Source organism: Ranitomeya imitator, chromosome 9, assembly GCF_032444005.1.
Source record: "Ranitomeya imitator isolate aRanImi1 chromosome 9, aRanImi1.pri, whole genome shotgun sequence".
In the NCBI taxonomy this organism is placed as follows: Eukaryota; Metazoa; Chordata; class Amphibia; order Anura; family Dendrobatidae; genus Ranitomeya; species Ranitomeya imitator.
This window is the reverse complement of record NC_091290.1, coordinates 35,654,120-35,675,609: the sequence shown is the minus strand read 5'-3', so window position 1 is coordinate 35,675,609 and position 21,490 is coordinate 35,654,120. Positions and strand designations below refer to the sequence as shown.

The 21,490-nt window shown below is 51.1% G+C and overlaps 1 protein-coding gene across 1 annotated transcript in view; it reads left to right on the top strand.

Moving 5' to 3' along the window:
• The first annotated feature begins 7,020 nt into the window (after positions 1-7,020).
• NXF1 (nuclear RNA export factor 1) overlaps positions 7,021-21,490 on the top strand; it is a 62,465-nt gene continuing 47,995 nt past the window's right edge. Inside the window, exon 1 of the mRNA XM_069738455.1 lies at positions 7,021-7,122. Coding sequence (XP_069594556.1) covers positions 7,095-7,122 — 28 coding nt within the window. The 5' untranslated portion in view covers positions 7,021-7,094. The remainder of the gene's footprint in view (positions 7,123-21,490) is intronic.

Here is a 21,490-nt window from a genome sequence, read left to right as displayed (position 1 = left end):
ACAACATTTAGGGTCCAATTTCTCCTGTTACCCTTGGAAAAATACAAAACTGGGGGCTAAAATATAATTTTTGTGGATAAAAAAATATTTTTTATTTGCACGGCTCTGCGTTATAAACTAGTGAAATACTTGGGGGTTCAAATCTCTCACAACACATCTATATGAGTTCCTTAGGGGGTCTGCTTTCCAAAATGGTGTCACTTGTGGGGGGTTTCAATGTTTAGGCACATCTGTGGCTCTCCAAACGCAACATGGCGTCCCATCTCACTTCCTGACAATTTTGCATTGAAAAGTCAAATGGCGCCCCTTCCCTTCCGAGCTCTGCCATGTGCCCAAACAGTGGTTTACCCCCACATATGGGGTATCAGCGTACTCAGGACAAATTGTACAACAACTTTTGGGGTCCAATTTCTTCTCTTACCCTTCGGAAAATAAAAAATTGGGGTGAAAAGATAATTTTTGTGAAAAAATATGATTTTTTATTTTTACGGTTCTGCATTATAAACTTCTGTGAAGCACTTGGTGGGTCAAAGTGCTCAGCACACCTCTAGATATGTTCCTTAGGGGGTCTACTTTCCAAAATGGTGTCACTTGTGGGGGGGTTTCAATATTTAGGCACATCAGTGGCTCTCCAAACGCAACATGGCGTCCCATCTCAATTCCTGTCAATTTTGCATTGAAAAGTCAAATTGCCCTCCTTCGCTTCCGAGTTCTGTCATGTGCCCAAACAGTGGTTTACCCCCACATATAGGGTATCGGCGCACTCAGGACAAATTGTGCAACAACTTTTGGGGTCCATTTTCTCCTGTTACCCTTGGTAAAATAAAACAAATTGGAGCTGAAGTAAATTGTTTGTGAAAAAAAGTTAAATGTTCATTTTTATTTAAACATTCCAAAAATTCCTGTGAAACACCTGAAGGGTTAATAAACTTCTTGAATGTGGTTTTGAGCACCTTGAGGGGTGCAGTTTTTAGAATGGTGTCACACTTGGTTATTTTCTATCATATAGACCCTTCAAAATGACTTCAAATGAGATGTGGTCCCTAAAAAAAAAAATGGTGTAAAAACGAGAAATTGCTGGTCAACTTTTAACCCTTATAACTCCCTAACAAAAAAAAATGTTGGTTACAAAATTGTGCTGATGTAAAGTAGACATGTGGGAAATGTTACTTATTCAGTATTTTGTGTGACATATCTGTAATTTAATTGCATAAAAATTCAAAGTTGGAAAACTGCGAAATTTTCAAAATTTTCGCCAAATTTCCGCTTTTTTCACAAATAAACGCAGGTATTATCAAAGAAATTTTACCACTGTCATGAAGTACAATATGTCACGAGAAAACAGTGTCAGAATCACCAGGATCCGTTGAAGCGTTCCAGAGTTATAACCTCATAAAGGGACAGTGGTCAGAATTGTAAAAATTGGCCTGGTCATTGACGTGCAAACCACCCTTGGGGGTAAAGGGGTTAATTTAAAAAAAAAAAAAAACGGAAAAAAATGGCATGGGCTCCCACGCAAGTGTCTGTGCCAGAGGGGGAAAGCCGACAGCCAATATTTGTAGCCTGGGAAGGAGTTAATACCCATGCACCTTCCCAGGATATGAATATCAGCCCGCAGCTGTCTGCGTAGCCTTTACTGGCTATTAAATTAGGGGGTCCCCCTATATTTTTTAGCCAGAAAGGCTACGCAGACAGCTGATATTCATATCCTAGAGAGGGGCCATGGATATTTGCCCCCCCCCCCGCTACAAATACCAGCCCCCCTGAAATTGCGCATCAATTCCAGAACTTAGCCTCTCTCTTCCTCTTCCCACTCTCGAGTGGCGGTGGGATATGGGGCAATAAGGGGTTAATGTCACCTTGCTAATGTAAGGTGACATTAAGCCCGGTTAATAACGGAGAGGCGTCAATTTCACCATACTCGATCACCTGCAAAAAATTAAAAATAATAAACCAACTGTATACTACCTGTCCGCCGTAGTCCAATTAATAACAAGTGTCCCATGACGATCTCCCCTATAGAACAGTGACATCGGGTGATGTTACTGCTCTATAGACCTTCAGTGACACCGTGACAGGAGACAACGGCTCCTGCAGTGCATCACTGAAGAGGTTACCCGAGTTCAGGGTCTCGCTTTATGGCATTGCTGCGTGGGAACTTTCTCACACAGCAGTGCAACAAGTGAGACTAGGGACTATTTTTTTTACAGTGGCGGAGGAATACAGTGAGGAAGGATACCTTCCGTCATTATATTCCTGGAGCCCCTGGAGAGCGGTCGCATCAGCTAATGCTGCTGCTCTCCACGGGAGCTCGTCGTGGGACAATCGTTTTAATTGGATTTCTGCGGATCAGTGAGTATATTGTTTGTTTATTTTAATATTCTTTACAGGTTAGGGTACCGTCACACTATACGATTTACCTACGATCACGACCAGCGATACGACCTGGCCGTGATTGTAGGTAAATCGTAGTGTGGTCGTTGGAGAGCTGCCACACAGACAGCTCTCCAGCAACCAACGATGCAGAGGTCCCTGCGTAACCAGGGTAAACATCGGGTTACTAAGCGCAGGACCGCGCTTAGTAACCCGATGTTTACCCTGGTTACAAGCGTAAAACTAAAAAAAAAAAAAAACAGCACATACTTACATTCTGGTGTCCGTTAGGTCCCTTGCCGTCTGCTTCCCGCACTCACTGACTGCCGGCCGTAAAGTGAAAGCACAGCCGCTGTGCTCTGCTTTCACTTTACGGCCGGCAGTCACAGTGCGGGAAGCAGACGGCAAGGGACCTGACGGACACCAGAATGTAAGTATGTGCTGTTTGTTTTTTTTTTAGTTTTACGCTTGTAACCAGGGTAAACATCGGGTTACTAAGCGCGGTCCTGCGCTTAGTAACCCGATGTTTACCCTGGTTACAAGCGAACGCATCGATGGATCGCATCGCTAGATCGGTGTCACACACACCGATCAAGCGATGACAGCGGGAGATCCAGCGATGAAACAAAGTTCTAAACGATCTGCTACCACGTACGATTCTCAGCAGGATCCCTGATCGCTGCTGCGTGTCAGACACAGCGATATCGTAACGATATCGCTGGAACGTCACGAATCGTACCGTCGTAGCGATCGAAATGGTATAGTGTGACGGTACCCTTACACTGGCTTCGGGGATCAAAGTGACAAGTGATGGTATGTACTCTGCTATATGTATGTACTGTATGTAATATATGAATGTACTGTATGTATTGTATGTTATTTTCTGTTATATGTTGTATGTACTGTTCTATGTTATATGTTGTTATATGTTGTATGTTATATCTTGTATGTTCTTTTATATTTGTATGTTATATCTTGTATGCTGTTATATGTTGTATGCTGTTATATGTGGTATGCTTATGTTTTTGTTTTTTTTACATTCAACACATTAGCCGAATGATAGGACCACTACTGTCCCATCATTGGCTAATGTGTCAATCACTGTCATTGTAGCAGGAATAGCCCGATGGGACTTGTAGTCCCATCGGACGTTGCCTGCACATACACACAAAGACCCCCAGCAGCCCGCACAGACCCCCCCGAGAGGCCCGCACAGACCCACGAGAGGTCCGCACAGAACCCCGGCAGCCCCCCGCACAGAACCCCGAGAGGTTCGCACAGAACCCCGGCAGCCCCCCTCCTCCCCCCCCCCGAGAGGTCCGCACAGACCCCCAGCAGCCCTCCTTCCCCCGAGAGGTCCGCACAGAACCCCGGCAGCCCCCCTCCCCCCGAGAGGTCCGCACAGAACCCCGGCAGCCCCCCTCCCCCCCCCGAGAGGTCCGCACAGAACCCCAGCAGCCCCCCTCCCCCCCGAGAGGTCCGCACAGAACCCCGGCAGCCCCCCTCCCCCCGAGAGGTCCGCACAGAACCCCGGCAGCCCCCCTCCCCCCCCCCCCGAGAGGTCCGCACAGAACCCCGGCAGCCCCCCTCCCCCCCCCCCCGAGAGGTCCGCACAGAACCCCAGCAGCCCCCCTCCCCCCCGAGAGGTCCGCACAGAACCCCGGCAGCCCCCCTCCCCCCGAGAGGTCCGCACAGAACCCCGGCAGCCCCCCTCCCCCGAGAGGTCCGCACAGAACCCCGGCAGCCCCCCTCCCCCCGAGAGGTCCGCACAGAACCCCGGCAGCCCCCCTCCCCCCGAGAGGTCCGCACAGAACCCCGGCAGCCCCCCTCCCCCCCGAGAGGTCCGCACAGAACCCCGGCAGCCCCCCTCCCCCCGAGAGGTCCGCACAGAACCCCGGCAGCCCCCCTCCCCCCCCCCGAGAGGTCCGCACAGAACCCCAGCAGCCCCCCTCCCCCCCGAGAGGTCCGCACAGAACCCCGGCAGCCCCCCTCCCCCCCCCCCGAGAGGTCCGCACAGAACCCCAGCAGCCCCCCTCCCCCCCGAGAGGTCCGCACAGAACCCCGGCAGCCCCCCTCCCCCCCCCGAGAGGTCCGCACAGAACCCCAGCAGCCCCCCTCCCCCCGAGAGGTCCGCACAGAACCCCGGCAGCCCCCCTCCCCCCGAGAGGTCCGCACAGAACCCCAGCAGCCCCCCGCACAGAACCCCGAGAGGTTCGCACAGAACCCCGGCAGCCCCCCTCCTCCCCCCCCCCCCCGAGAGGTCCGCACAGACCCCCAGCAGCCCTCCTTCCCCCGAGAGGTCCGCACAGAACCCCGGCAGCCCCCCTCCCCCCGAGAGGTCCGCACAGAACCCCGGCAGCCCCCCTCCCCCCCCCGAGAGGTCCGCACAGAACCCCAGCAGCCCCCCTCCCCCCCGAGAGGTCCGCACAGAACCCCGGCAGCCCCCCTCCCCCCGAGAGGTCCGCACAGAACCCCGGCAGCCCCCCTCCCCCCCCCCGAGAGGTCCGCACAGAACCCCAGCAGCCCCCCTCCCCCCCGAGAGGTCCGCACAGAACCCCGGCAGCCCCCCTCCCCCCGAGAGGTCCGCACAGAACCCCGGCAGCCCCCCTCCCCCCCCCGAGAGGTCCGCACAGAACCCCGGCAGCCCCCCTCCCCCCGAGAGGTCCGCACAGAACCCCGGCAGCCCCCCTCCCCCCGAGAGGTCCGCACAGAACCCCGGCAGCCCCCCTCCCCCCCGAGAGGTCCGCACAGAACCCCGGCAGCCCCCCTCCCCCCGAGAGGTCCGCACAGAACCCCGGCAGCCCCCCTCCCCCCCCCCCGAGAGGTCCGCACAGAACCCCAGCAGCCCCCCTCCCCCCCGAGAGGTCCGCACAGAACCCCGGCAGCCCCCCTCCCCCCCCCGAGAGGTCCGCACAGAACCCCAGCAGCCCCCCTCCCCCCCGAGAGGTCCGCACAGAACCCCGGCAGCCCCCCTCCCCCCCCCCGAGAGGTCCGCACAGAACCCCAGCAGCCCCCCTCCCCCCGAGAGGTCCGCACAGAACCCCGGCAGCCCCCCTCCCCCCGAGAGGTCCGCACAGAACCCCAGCAGCCCCCCTCCCCCCCGAGAGGTCCGCACAGAACCCCGGCAGCCCCCCTCCCCCCCCCCGAGAGGTCCGCACAGAACCCCGGCAGCCCCCCTCCCCCCGAGAGGTCCGCACAGAACCCCGGCAGCCCCCCTCCCCCCGAGAGGTCCGCACAGAACCCCGGCAGCCCCCCTCCCCCCCGAGAGGTCCGCACAGAACCCCGGCAGCCCCCCTCCCCCCGAGAGGTCCGCACAGAACCCCGGCAGCCCCCCTCCCCCCCCCCCGAGAGGTCCGCACAGAACCCCGGCAGCCCCCCTCCCCCCCGAGAGGTCCGCACAGAACCCCGGCAGCCCCCCTCCCCCCCCTCGAGAGGTCCGCACAGAACCCCGGCAGCCCCCCTCCCCCCCGAGAGGTCCGCACAGAACCCCGGCAGCCCCCCTCCCCCCCGAGAGGTCCGCACAGAACCCCGGCAGCCCCCCTCCCCCCGAGAGGTCCGCACAGACCCCCTGCAGCCCCCCTCCCCCCGAGAGGTCCGCACAGAACCCCGGCAGCCCCCCTCCCCCCGAGAGGTCCGCACAGAACCCCGGCAGCCCCCTTCCCCCGAGAGGTCCGCACAGAACCCCGGCAGCCCCCCTCCCCCCCGAGAGGTCCGCACAGAACCCCGGCAGCCCCCCTCCCCCCGAGAGGTCCGCACAGAACCCCGGCAGCCCCCCTCCCCCCGAGAGGTCCGCACAGAACCCCGGCAGCCCCCCTCCCCCCGAGAGGTCCGCACAGAACCCCGGCAGCCCCCCTCCCCCCCGAGAGGTCCGCACAGAACCCCGGCAGCCCCCCTCCCCCCCGAGAGGTCCGCACAGAACCCCGGCAGCCCCCCTCCCCCCGAGAGGTCCGCACAGACCCCCTGCAGCCCCCCTCCCCCCGAGAGGTCCGCACAGAACCCCGGCAGCCCCCCTCCCCCCAAGAGGTCCGCACAGAACCCCGGCAGCCCCCTTCCCCCGAGAGGTCCGCACAGAACCCCGGCAGCCCCCCTCCCCCCCGAGAGGTCCGCACAGAACCCCGGCAGCCCCCCTCCCCCCCGAGAGGTCCGCACAGAACCCCGGCAGCCCCCCTCCCCCCCGAGAGGTCCGCACAGACCCCCGGCAGCCCCCCTCCCCCCGAGAGGTCCGCACAGAACCCCGGCAGCCCCCCTCCCCCCGAGAGGTCCGCACAGAACCCCGGCAGCCCCCCTCCCCCCGAGAGGTCCGCACAGAACCCCGGCAGCCCCCCTCCCCCCGAGAGGTCCGCACAGAACCCCGGCAGCCCCCCTCCCCCCCGAGAGGTCCGCACAGACCTCAGCACCGTTGAGTCTAACATGCCCGCTACACCCCCTAGTCCCGCAACACAGCCGAGCCTGCCTCTCAATGCCGACTGTCCGCCTCAGCCAAGAGGAGCCCACCGCAAACCCCCTGAGCTCCCTGCGCTAAGCGGCGCTTGGTTCAGTCCACCCCTCCCGTGCACAGACCATGTGACCACCCTGCTGCACCTCCCGCACACGCCTGCGCTTTGCGTCACTTCCGGTGCGGAGACGGCCTTGTTGCTACGGTGAATCGTGGAGAGCCGGAGGCGGACTCCTTCTAGGCGGAAGTGACGAGAGGTCGGAGCCTGAGTTCGAGCGAGCTAGACATGGCGGATGGCGGCCGGTCCTATATTGGTAAGTTTATTAGACGCGAGTTCTGTGCGCCGGACTGAGGTGACTCCTCTGGAGATTAATATCGGCCGTTGTACGAGCCGGAGCAGCGGCTTATTTCATAGAGTGTGTGGGCGCGCATGTGCGGGGCTTCCCGGGACGTCACTTGAGCTTCGATATATGGCGGGAGCAGGGGCTCCATATTTGTGGTATCATGGGGAGGTGCCTGTAGGGCTGCTGGCTTATAGAGGGGGCAGGAGGACACGAGGGGTTGAAGCGGGTACACAGGGCATGTTGAGGGGGCTCCTCACACATAACACATGACCCCACCCATCACCTAGACCCTTAAAGGGACTGTTTTCTCTCCTTTCATTCACCCCTTCCTTTCCCGCTGGCCGCAATATGGTCTTGAATTTGATTTGGTTTCCTCCGTAGTACACGCTTGCGCAATGCAATCTTGCCTTGTGCACGCGCAGTATGCTTTGCCCAACTGCGGGCAAAGCCGAAAAGCATTAGTGCACATGCGTCGGCGCACTGTGTCCCGGAAGTATTTCGCTGTGTTCGGGACATAGTGCGCCGGCGCATGCGCACTAATGCTTTTCGGCTTTGCCCGCAGTTGGGCAAAGCATACTGCGCGTTCGCAAGGCAAAATTGCATTGCGCAAGCGTGTACTACGGAGGAAACCAAATCAAATTCAAGACCATATTGCGGCCAGCGGGAAAGGAAGGGGTGGATGAAAGGAGAGAAAACACCGCCCATCGGACCATAAACAAAGCCCGCCAAATTCAGGCGACAGGTTCTCTTTAAAGGGTAATCACCATTTAAAAGGGGTGTCCACTAATAGACAATCCTTCTTACAAGCTCCAGTCTGCTGTACAAAATAGAATAAGAATCTGCGCACTTACCCCCGAGACCAGCACTGATCTCACCACTGCGTCTTAAAGCAATTATAAACAATGTAATTCCAGGAAAACGATCTTTTGATACCAGGCTATATCGGGTCACCTAATGTGGGCGGCGAGCATCCCCTCCTTTTCAATGTGTTTTCTTGCTGCTCTGCCCAAATATTGTGTGGTTTTGACAGTATTTTGGCTGTTTCCACCTGCAACTGTCATCATGCTGTTATCAGCAGTAGCTGAAGAAATCATCGAATCTGAAAGGAAGAGTAAGGAAGCAAAATTATCTAACACAGAAAATGTAAAAATGAGTCACACGTGAACAATTTGACCTTGAAAATTTAAATGACAATTACCCTTTGATACTGGTTTGTCATGGACACTGTGGACTATTATAACAGGGCGCAGAGGCAGTCAGTACGAGACAATGGTTGCCCTGCAAGAATTGTCTCATAAACAATGTGTATCACCTTCCCAGAGAATAAATGTATAATCACCAGGAACATGTTGGTGGAACCACCAACAATCAAGGTCCCCTGCGGGAATTGGACAGCTTCATTCACACATATTTTATAACTCTTGATGTCCCAGTGGTTTAATCCTTAAAGGGAATCTGACACCCTCCAATACGTATATGACCTATTAAAGGGAACCTGTCACCCCCAAAATCGAAGCTGAGCCAAGCCCACCGGCATCAGGGGCTTATCTACAGCATTCTGGAATGCTGTAGATAAACCCCCGATGTATCCTGAAAGATGAGAAAAAGAAGTTAGATTATACTCACCCAGGGGCGGTCCCGCTGTGGTCCGGGTCCGATGGGTGTCACGGTCCGGGGGCCTCCCATCTTCTTACGATGACGTCCTCTTCTTGCATTCACGCCGCGGCTCCTGTGCTGCCCTGATGAGGGCAGAGCAAAGTACTGCAGTGCGCAGGTGCCGGGTCTCTCTGACCTTTCCCGACACCCATTGGACCCAGACGGCCTTGGGACCGCCCCTGGGTGAGTATAATATAACCTCTTTTTCTCATCTTTCAGGATGCAGCGAGGGCTTATCTACAGCATTCCAGAATGCTGTAGATAAGCCCCTGATGCCGGTGGGCTTAGCTCACCTTCGATTTTGGGGGTGACAGGTTCCCTTTAATATGGGCTTACAGGTAATAGAAATGTTACACTAGTCCTACCTGTCTGTCTCATATTAATGGTCTTTTTGTGGAGAAATGTTATATTCTGTCTTTATGCTAATGATTCCTTCTAGGCTCCGGGGCATGCGGGGTCTTAAAGAAATCCCTGGTTCCTCTCCTCATTACAATACTGCCCCCTTCCATCAGCTTCAGTTCTGGCCCCGGATTCCCACGCCCTGCACTCCCTCAGACATACATACCTTATCCTCCCTTCTGTGGGCGCTGCATTCAGGGACTTCTTGTGCGCGCCGATAAGATGCTTGCCCCACTTCCTCCCTGCATAGTCATCACTAGGAACCATGTGTACATAGCGATGACTATGCAGGGAGGAAATGGGGAGAGCATCTTATCGGAGCGCACATCGGAGGGCACTCTTGCTGAAGTCACCTGCACAGAAAATCCCTGAATGCGGCGCCCGTAGAAGGGAGGATGAGGTTTGTATTTCTGAGGAGGGCCGCAGGATTCCGGGGCCATAACTGATGTGTTTGGGAGGGTGTAGTATTGGAATGCTGAGAGGAGGCAGGGATTTTTTCAATACCCCGCAGTCTGGAAGAAATAATTAGCATTAAGATAGAATTTAACATTTCTCCACTACAATACCATTAATATAGAGATAGAAATGTTACACTAGTCATATTACCTGTATGCCCAAATTAATAGGTCATATACATCCTGGGGGGTGACATTCCCTTTAAGGATCATGATTGACAGTAGTTTCTGGGACAGCTCCCATCACTTTCAGCTATGACCATTAGTTATGCATATTGAATGAATGTTATGAGCAGCTGCATAGACTTTACATTAAGGTTCTGCTATCTCTGGTGTCATGGCTTATGAACGCTACATAGAATCCATTTTCCAACAAATAGTCGTAAATCCTATTGATTTATGTTGGCGTCTGCTGGACCCAATATGTTTCACTGCAAGAATATTGCAGCCCACTGTACTTTTCTTCTTGTCACCCTTGGATTAGGCCTAACTATCTTCCCGTAAGTTATGAGTCTTTTTTGCACAGCGTTTGTAGACAGGCTGGGGCTTGTATGGGACTGCTGCAAATAATTAAATATGAGGTCAGTAAAGTGGGGCTGCTTTTTGTAATGAGACAGATAATTTCAGTTTTTAGAATAAATTATGCAGCAGTTACTGCACTTGATTAGCTCCACTGGGAATATATTATGCAAGTCCTGAATTGGCACCTGGGGTACAGTATTTCTTATGGGTCCCTTAATCTATGGGGACAGTGTTGTTTACTTAGTACTGGACTGAATAGATAATGATACAGTAACATAAAACAAGGGTGTTATGGTGGTTTGATAGTTTCCAGAATACCTATTTCTACATTTTTATCTGTTTTGAAGTAAACTTAAGAGAGTCTATATTGGGATAAAATCGTGGTTTACGTGCTCTAACTTCTGATCATGATTTTGAATATTACTTTGGACCTTTCTTCATTAGTGGCAATGTGAAAACGTTGGAGAGAAACCTATTCCTTGCTGGTAGTAAAAAGCAATAGTGCATATAAATAGCATAGAGTCGTCTGCAAACACTGTTTCTCCTTACCCCATCACAGCACCATGGAGAGAGGGGATCTCTCCCTCTCATCAGTTAGTTCCCCATCAGGGACAGGAAACCATCAGTATGGCGTACCTGAAGAAAAGACGGTGTCCAAGCCTGGCCAGACCGGTACAGGCAACGGGCATCCCCTGCTACGGCTGGTGCGGTGTCCTGAAGTTGCCACCACTGGGACCAAGGGGGTCTTTCAGGGTGTGTGTGGGGGGGAGCGCAGGTACTGCTTATAAGTATTATGGTTAAAATTAGGGTTGAGCGACTTTTGTTTTTATAGGATCGGGTCGGATTTCACGAAACCCGACTTTTTCAAAAGTCGGGTCGAGTGAAATCGGCCGATCCTATAGAAAAGCCGGAGTCGGGGTCGGCCGAAACACGAAACCCAATGCAGTGCATTGGGTTTCTAATGGTTCCCAGGGTCTGAAGGAGAGGAAACTCTCCTTCAGGCCCTGCGATCCATATTAATGTGTAAAATAAAGAATAAAAATAAAAAATATTGCTATACTCACCCTCGGACGTGCCCTGGTTGTAACCGGGAGCCTTCCTAAGAATCAGCGCTTGTAGGACGTCACGGCTTCTGATTGGTCGCGTGAGCGGTCACATGGGCGTCACGCGACCAATCAGAAGCCGTGACGTCATCGAAAGGTCCTTCAAGCGCTGACTCTTAGGAAGGAAGGCTGCGGGTTACAACCAGGGCGCGTCCGAGGGTGAGTATATACCTATTAGGAATATACTCCCCCTCGGACGCGCCCTGGTTGTAACCCGCAGCCTTCCTTCCTAAGAATCAGCGTTTGAAGGACCTTTCGATGACGTCACGGCTTCTGATTGGTCGCGTGAGCGGTCACATGGGCGTCACGAGACCAATCAGAAGCCGTGACGTCATCGAAAGGTCCTTCAAGCGCTGACTCTTAGGAAGGAAGGCTCCCGGTTACAACCAGGGCGCGTCCGAGGGTGAGTATAGCAATATTTTCCCGTCTCCCATGACAGCACACCTGAGAGAGAGGGATCCGCCCAGTCAGGACAGGAAACCTATTGAAACAAAAGGGCGGTACCTCTCCCTCGCTTCAGTTGGGTTTCCTGTCCTGATGGGAACCCTTGTGCTGAATCACGGCGGTACTTTTTTATTTTTATCGTGCTTGATTGAAGATCCTCTTACCCACTCCCGTCCCGGCACTTGAAGCGCAGGCAGAACGCCTGTGTGTCGGCCTTCGGGTTGCTGGTAGCGCCGTCCGCAGATCCCTCGGGCTCTTACGTACGCGCGGGCGTTGGTCCAGCGCAGTCCGGATCTCTGGAGCCATTCTGCGGCTGCCACGCCGCTCTCTCCCCCTCTGCTGGGCGACTTCCGGTGCGCGGCTGGCGTGCGGCAACAGGGCACGCTGGGAATGGGCGTGCCTGCTTGACGTCAGAGAGGCGCGCCGGATCCAAGATGGCGGCGCCCATGGAGTAAGACGCCGGTGATAATGCAAACTTTCCGGCGGTGTTTTTTTTAGGGGGAGAGGAGCGACAATAGTTACCGGAAGAGGCGGGGAGCGCTGTGGAAAGACCCCTTATTAAGGGGGTGGCTGCACTAGATCGCTGCTCATTTCCATACAGTTTCCAGAGATGGAGGGTATGGAGCAGCAGCAGCTATTACAGCAGCAGCAGCAAGAGCCCTTATCGGGCGATACATCTGCTCATCATCATGTGAAAAAAAATAGCCGTTCAAGTGGAAGGAGCAGCAATCGTCCTAGTCGGACATCTCAGGACTCTTCAGCATCCAGGAGGAATGTTCCCCGTGCTCCCAGTCCGCCTCGGAATCCGGTACCCTTTATGGTCAGCGGGTGGTGAGTGATCTACGTGAATGTCACCCTGGTGGTAATGGGCTACATTTTCTGTTTGCTTGGCAGGCGCCGAGGAAGGCTAGCTCCAAGACAAAGAATAAAGAATGTGCCCTTTGTAAAGTCCCATTGGCAGTTCAATGGCAGAAAAGTCTTTGTATAGATTGTATTCAAAAGACTATCCAGGAAGAGACCCCTGACTTTGCCTCTAGTCTTAGAGCAATAATCAGAGCCGAAGTACAAGACTCTGTTAAAGAAGCCCTTAAAAAAAAGGGTAGTAAACACCCTGAACCAGTTTCGGTTTCTGAAGTGTCTCCTTCTGATGAGGAAGGTCAGGTGGAACCGTTATCTCCCTGCTCCTCTTCTCCTAAGTCCTCTGACTTCTCTTCTGATAGTGATGTGGGAGGCCGTCCGTGCTTTCTTACTGAGAACACGGACAAGTTAGTAAAAGCCGTTAGAGCTTCAATGGGCCTTAAGGATGAGAAAGCGGCCAAGTCCCTGGAGGACATAATGTTTGGTGGTTTAGAGGAAAAGAGGAAACGTACCTTTCCCGTCAATTCTAGAATAAAAGCCCTTATAGAAAAAGAGTGGAAGAAACCAGAAAAATCGGGTAACCTTCCCTCGGCTTCTAAAAGACGTTACCCCTTTGAGGATAAGGATTCAGAGACTTGGGATAAGGTTCCAAAAATCGATGGTGCGGTTGCTAGATCATCTAAAAAGTTATCCCTTCCCTTAGAAGATTCTGGTGTATTAAGGGATCCCTTAGATAAAAAAGCAGATGGGTTCCTAAGACACACCTGGGAAGCAACTGCAGGAGGCTTGAAACCAGCAATCGCGGGAACCTGTGTCTCTCGCTCCCTTATTGTCTGGTTGCAGCAGATAGAGGAGCAACTGAAGTCGAAGGCCCCGAGAGATGAAATTCTAACAAATGTAACTTTGGCTAAAGGGGCAGCTGCCTTCGTAGCGGATTCCTCAGCAGACTCTGTAAGACTGGCAGCTAGGGCCGCAAGTTTATCTAATGCGGCTAGACGTGCTCTCTGGTTGAAGGGATGCCCGGGGGATTTACCTTCAAAAAATAGACTTTGCTCTATACCATGTGATGGCCATTTTCTCTTCGGTCAAAAGTTGGAAGACATTTTAGAGAAAGCTGGAGATAGAAAAAAGGGATTCCCTCGTTTTCCTGTGGACTTTAGAAGACCTTATTTTCGGAGGGGCAAATTTAGCAGGGGCCGCCCCCCGGGAGATAGAAGGAATTGGGACTCTCGAGACAGAAGGGGGTCTGGATATATGTTTAAAGGTCCCTCAACATCGGCAAAAAAGCCCTCCCAATGACGCCAGGCCAGAGGTGGGGGGAAGGCTTTCATCTTTTCTCCCAGCCTGGGTAGATATCTCCCCCAGTCGTTGGGCTCTAAAGGTCTTCGAACACGGCTTAAGAATAGATTTTGTTTTTCCACCGCAACAAACTTTTGTTTTAACGCCCCAAAGAAAAACCCCGGAGGAGCAGCTAGCCTTGGAGGCAGAGGTACTGGAGCTCGTATCAAAACGGGTTCTAGTGGAGGTCCTGGGGGAAGAGCAGGGAAAAGGTTTTTACTCTCCTCTTTTTCTCATACGAAAACCAGATGGGTCCCTGAGAACTATTATCAATTTAAAGAATCTAAATCGGTCAATAGTAAACTGCTCCTTCAAAATGGAGTCGGTGAATACGGCCATAAAACTCTTGTTCCCAGGTTGCTTCATGGCGGCCATAGACCTAAAGGACGCCTATTGCCACGTCCCAATTCATCAAGACCACCAAAAATTCCTAAGACTGGCGGTTTATATACAAGGTTGTCTCAGGCACTATCAATATGCTGCCCTACCATTCGGCCTATCAATAGCACCGAGAATTTTCACAAAATTAGTGTCAGAGGTCATGTCCTTCCTCCGTTCCCAGAATGTAGTTATAGTTCCGTATCTGGACAACTTCCTTGTAATAGGGAACTCATCAACACATTGCCAGACACAAATAGAACAAGTCTTATCAACGCTACAGCGATTGGGGTGGAAAATAAATCTTGCCAAGTCAAGGTTGACGCCGGAGCTAGTGCAATCTTTTCTGGGTTTAGTCCTGGATTCCAGGCGTCAGCTTTGTCTTTTGCCAGAAAACAAACTGGTCAAAATTCAAAATCTTGTAGAGTCAGCGATTCATCTCCCTGTAATGACATTGAGAAGGGCAATGTCCCTGTTGGGTTCTCTGACTTCATGTATACCGGCAGTAAGATGGGCACAGTTCCATTTAAGACAGTTACAATGGGAGGTCCTGTCAGCGCAGAGGTGGTTAAAAGGGCATTTAGAGGGGAAACTACGCCTTTCATTAGAGGTAACAGATTCCCTAAAATGGTGGGCGGTAAGAGACCATTTGATATCAGGGGTCCAGTGGATAACTCCGATAGATAAAATCATAACCACAGATGCAAGCGGTTCAGGATGGGGAGCTCATTTGGGGACTCTCTCAGTTCAGGGATCTTGGTCCCAATCAGAATCACAACAAGCGTCAAACCTAAGAGAGTTATGGGCAATAGAAAAAGCTGTGAAACATTTCCTACCCATCCTCCAGGGTCATCACACCAGGGTCATGTCAGACAATCGCGCTGTAGTCGCATATATCAACCACCAAGGGGGGACGAGATCCCCTTCCCTGATGAAGTCAGCATCTGTCCTCCTACAACTAGCGGAGCGCCACCTACTCTCCCTCTCGGCTCTCCATATAAAGGGAGTCGAGAATACGAAAGCAGACTTCCTAAGTCGCAAAACACTGAAACAAGGAGAGTGGTCTTTGAATCCCCGAGTGTTTCAACAGATAGTGCAGGCTTGGGGCCTACCCGTGATAGACTTGTTTGCCACCCTAAACAACAGGAAGGTAGAGAACTTCTGTTCACTAGACCCAAGAGAAAAACCCTTTGCAGTAGATGCCCTCCACATACAATGGAATTTCAGTCTCGCATATGTGTTTCCACCAATAGCGATGATTCCGACGGTAGTGAGAAAAATCAGAATGGAGCAGGCGAGAGTAATTTTGATTGCTCCATTCTGGCCAAAAAGACCTTGGTTCTCCCTCCTGAGGCAAATGTCAGTGACCGATCCATGGATCCTGCCAGAAATTCCGGACCTGCTTACTCAGGGTCCAATATGCCACTCTCAAGTGAAGGGCTTCCATCTTGCAGCCTGGAATTTGAGAGGGCATTACTGAGTAGGCAGGGGTTTTCACCAGGGCTTGTCTCCACCTTGTTGAAAAGTAGAAAACCAGTTACATCAAGGATATATGGCAGGACATGGAAAAAGTTTCTAGATTTTTCAGGGCAACCTTTGGGGGACAAGGCTCCTGTGGGTACTATTTTAGAATTTTTACAGGCGGGGTTGCAGTTGGGATTAGCAACTAATACGCTCAAGGTACAAGTGTCGGCATTAGGAGCCTTGTATAACTGTAATCTGGCCTCCAATAGATGGGTGTCCCGCTTTATTAAATCGTGTAGTAGGTCTAGACCAGTGATAATTCAGAGGGTTCCTCCATGGGATTTAAATCTGGTGTTAGAAGCTCTGACTAGTGTTCCGTTTGAACCCTTGCAGGAATCATCAATAAAAATACTTACACTTAAGACAGTACTTCTGGTAGCGTTGACATCGTAGGGTGAGTGACTTGCAAGCCCTGTCCATCTCCCCTCCTTACACACAGATATTTGATGACAGAGTAGTGCTCAGACCGGATCCGGCATTTCTGCCGAAAGTAGTTCTTAAATTCCATAGGAGTCAAGAAATTGTGTTGCCCTCTTTCTGTAATAATCCTAAGAACCCAGGGGAAGAGAAATTTCATACGCTTGACGTAAGAAGAGCTATTTTACAGTATATATCTCTGACTAGTCAGTGGAGGAAGGATCAATCACTATTTATAGCTTTCCAGGGTAGCAGGAAGGGATATGGGGTATCCAAGGGTACTATTGCTAGGTGGATTAGGGAGGCCATTTCCTTATCCTATGCTTCTCGTGGTGCCCCGATCCCTGAAGGCATCAAGGCTCACTCCACCAGAGCCGTGGCTACTTCCTGGGCAGAAAAAGCAGAGGTATCGATTGATCAAATCTGTAAGGCCGCTACCTGGTCCTCACCGTCTACCTTCTTTAGACACTACCGGCTAGATCTATCCTCCTCAACTGACCTTACCTTTGGTAGAAGGGTGCTGCAAGCGGTGGTCCCTCCCTAAGGTGTTTCTTTCTCCAAAAATCTCTCAGGTGTGCTGTCATGGGAGACGGGAAAACACCAAGGTTACTTACTGGTGGCCGGTTTTTCCGGAGCCCATGACAGCACCTGTATATTCCCTCCCTTCTTTTGTCACCCTTTGGTGCGCACTTTTAGTTGGGTGTTTTTTGTTATTATTATAATGTGGTGATGGATTACCATGTGTACTAACCAAGGAGGCCTCTCATGCTCTGAAAACCAACTGAAGCGAGGGAGAGGTACCGCCCTTTTGTTTCGGTAGGTTTCCTGTCCCGACTGGGCGGATCCCTCTCTCTCAGGTGTGCTGTCATGGGCTCCGGAAAAACCGGCTACCAGTAAGTAACCTTGGTGTTTTTTATTTTTATTCTTTATTTTACACTTAAATCTGAATTCCGATACCAATTCCCGATATCTTAAACATATCGGGCATCGGTATCGGAATTCCGATTCCAGATTCAGAAGATCGCCGACTTCATGGCCGACCCCACACAGGGGTCGGGTCGGGTTTCATGAAACCCGACTTTGCCAAAAGTCGGCGACTTCTGAAAATGGCCGACCCGTTTCGCTCAACCCTAGTTAAAATGTTTATTTTTTGGCAATAACCTGGAGGTCCACCTATGCTCTATAAACCAACTGATGTGAGGGAGAGGTACCGCCCTTTTTATCTGTAGGTTTCCTGTCCCTGAAGGGCAAATTCCCCCCCCTCTCCGTGGTGCTGTCATGGGTCCTGAGAAATCCCATTACCGGTAGCTCTTTTTGATTACAAAAAAAAACTTAAAAGCCATACCACCAATGCCAAAGTGCCCAGTTAGGATGGTCCTAAGGTCTAGTAATCAAATTTGTGGCAATGTGTTTTGCGGCTTTGAGTCATGGCTTAAATGAGTTGGCCAGTCCAAATCGATAAGTCTGCGGTCACTCTGTGTGACTGCAGATTTATGAATCCCCACAAATGCATGCACAGTGCACTACTGGGATTTGTCGGTTTCTGACCCAAGACTGGAGGGAATATATGAGTTATACATACTCCTGGTCAGTGGTCAGGGCCATCCAGTGGGCATGGCTGACTAGAGGGTGCAGCCTCGCTCCATACAAATGTATGACCCTATCCACTTGCTGGGTGTATGTATAATTCATACATACGCTCTGGTCCCGGCCCAGAAAGTGGCGCACAGTGCCTGCATGGGGGGGATTCATAGTCACACAGAGTGACTGACTGCAGACTCATCGATTTGGGTCGGACAACCCCTTAAGACCTAAATACACATTAAACCATAGTCAGCCAGCAGTGTAATATATATGCGCTTCCCGACTCTCTTCCCTGACAGATGATGATGGGGGAGAGAAGAATCTGGCACATTGGATTTCCATTTGATGATTTATTTATTTTTTATTTTTTTAAGAGGTGAACTTTTTCCAAAGGAGTCTTGCAGTCTCGCTCTCGTAGAGAGCACAGGAGCACTTGGCCGAGCCGCTTCTTGTGTGTTTGGGCAGATGGGAGAGATGACTGTCCTGAACCATCTTTTGGCCATCAACTATCTTATACGTTTGGTGGCATACAGGCAGTGTATCACTGACAGTTTATTAATGGTGCTTGCTGTTGGCCCGAGCAACCAAGTGTTTGGGGTGGCAGCTAATGGCATAGTTGCTACAGAACTTTCTCGGAACCGAAGACCTGTCTCCTGACCTGCGTTAACTGATTCAAATGTATATCTGCAGCAGTTTGCTCAAGCCAGGAGACCCAGTGGTCAGGCTGGGGTTTCCGATCCGATCATGATACTTGTTTCACAAACATATGAAACCAGCGTTTAAGGGGTTGTCCAGGCTTGAGACCAAAGTTTGCAGTGACTCTGTGACTACAGTCTGCTGAATCAAAAACAACCTGCGCTGCGCTCCCTGTCATCATTCCTCAGTATTGACGGTGTGAGCAGGAGATAATGTGAATGCATGGATGCGATTTGCATACTTGCAGTTACTTGCCAAAGAGCCTCATCCAGCTTCTCTCAATTCACTTCTATTGAGAGAAGTCAAATGTGTCTAGTTGGCGAGTGACTGCAAGTATGCAAATCGCATGCATGCGTTCACTTCAGGTCTGTGGAGTCAGAGTTGGAGTCTATAAAATGGACAGAGTGGATGAATAATCCTTTTGAACATACGCCAGCCTCATCAGGTCTAACCGATTTGTACTGAGAAATGTGCTGATAAATCCGCTTGAAAAAGTTGACTTTACTGTTCTCTATAGGGACGACAGGACATGCCTGTGCAATGCCAATACAATTATACTGTGTAGGCAGATGTAAGCTGTAGTCATCCTAGAAACATGACACCCATTATTAGTGTACTCTGGTCATATAATGATGGGTCTGTTAGAATTTGCATAAGAAAACTGTTCAATCTGGCCTGACCGTGGCAGGGTGAGAAGCCGGCTAGTCCACAAGTGATTTAATTTGTGCCAGCATACAGATGCTCGTGTATATAACCTGCTGTGCGCATTATAAGTATTTGTAAACCCGTTTATGTAACGCAGCCTACTTACCGATATAGCCCGGAAGCTGAGTCATTACACCTAGCTGCACATTACTGGTTCTAGATCGTCCACCCCATCCATCCATGACTCAACCATAATGAGACGCTTGTGATTGTAGATGTTTCTTATCTAAATATCTACCGATTCACAAGAACTTTTTACCATTGTAGTGATTTCAGATTTAGATATCTGCGACTTCAGTCCTTTCAAAGGGTGCCCATACAACTAAAGGTCTCAGACTTCAGTTTTTCTTTTTCTCGTACTTGGATATCGGTCCATATTCTTTAAGTTACTAGATGAGATTAACATCAATTTTGGGTCAGAATTCTGACATAAATTGCTTTGAAAAAAATGACACTTTTTTTTCAACTTGGGGTTGTGCAAAATTTTGCAACATATGGATAGTTTCTCCCAGTTCTACTAAGGGTATGTTAGCTACAGTCAGTAAACTCTCTGGGTTGGACGCTGTGTACATCCGCAGCTTCCAGATGTTACAGCATAGTGGATGGGATTTTAAAAAATTCCACGTCCACTATGCGGAGCCGAACATGTGGCATATCTTTACAGACCGCAGCAGGTCCAATTATCTTGCGGAGACGCGAGTTTCTGCAAGATAGATTTGACCCGTCCAATGTATTGGACGCTGTGATTCCGCACGGTGCAATGAACACGTGGAGTCGCCTCCTTTCAATAGTCGGCAGCGTTTTGGACGTAGTGGACATGTGCTGCGTCCAAAGCGCTGCCTAATACTGAATGTCTGCACATACTCTAAAATGAGCAGAGCGGGGGGTGTTGCTACAATCGGTCTAATACATGACGAGCTATGGCGTTACCTATGCCTGAATTCTCATTCCAGTTGGGGACTGCAGTAAGATTTCTGTCTGGGGGTACGTCGCAGCGCCTGACTCGTGAATCTGCAAAAAAATATAATGAATGGAATCAGACTATAATGGGTACAAGTTTGAATGATTCTTTAGTCTGCACATGTTTTCAGTGGGGAGTGGAATGGAATAACATGTTGTCAGCAGCTTCTCTCCCCCAGGAACAAAGAACATCTGACATCAGTGGAGAGTTGGGGAAACCACTATACAAATTAGATATTTGTTAGGTTTCGCCAAACTCTGCAGGTTTGTCTGTGTATGAGCTTCCTAAAGCCATATTCACACATTGTAGGCATTTTTTGTTTTTTTGCTCAAAATCTGCAGTATTTGAGGTTAAGCAAAATGGATGTGATGTTATGAAAACTCACTGTTTAAAAACACTGTTGAAATTGCTTTTTTCCCTTTATGCTTTTGAGTTGACTTAAAATATGCATAAAAAGCACAATTGGTGTGCTTTAAACACAGAATCTGTTACTGTGCTAAATAATTAACGAACACTGTCAAATATGCCCCAAAAACATTGTATAAAGGAACCTGTCACCCCCCAGGGCGTTTTTAAGTAAAAAAGTCACCTTCAGCAGCACTAAGGCTGCGTTCTGTGAAGGTGGCTCTTATGTTTAGTATCCCTAGGATGCTGAAATATTCACTTTTATAAATTGCGCGCCATACCTCTATTGTGTCCCAGAGGTATGTCTTCTCCCCCGGTGTCAACCGCCTCAGAGCCATCAATGATCTCCCTCTTGCGTCTGTGTTCCTGTTACATGCCTGGCGCCTGCGCTCTGCCAACATTTCTCGGGCATGCGCCATGCACGCTGCCCGTGAACTTGCATCAGGCAGGAAATATTGGCAGAGCGCAGGCGCCAGGTATGTAACAGAAACGCAGGAGGCGATGCACAGACGCAAGAGGGAGATGATTGATGGCTCTGAGGCGGTTGACATCGGGGGAGAAGACATACCTCCTGGACGCAATAGAGGTATGGCGGGCAATTTATAAAAGTGAATATTTCAGCATTCCTAGGGATACTAAGCATAAGAGCCACCTTCACAGAATGCAGCCTTAGTGCTGCTGAAGGTGACTCTTTTACTTAAAAACGCCCTGGGGGGGTGACAGGGTTCCGTTTAACCTTTTAGACTTCTTGACTGACCGTAAAGGAAACCTGTCTCAAAAGAAGAAATATAGCTTTTATTATACTCACCTGGGGGTGGTCCGGTCCAATGGGTGTCGCAGGTCCTGGTCCGGCGCCTCCCATCTTCTTGCGATGCCGTCCTCCTGCTTGCTTC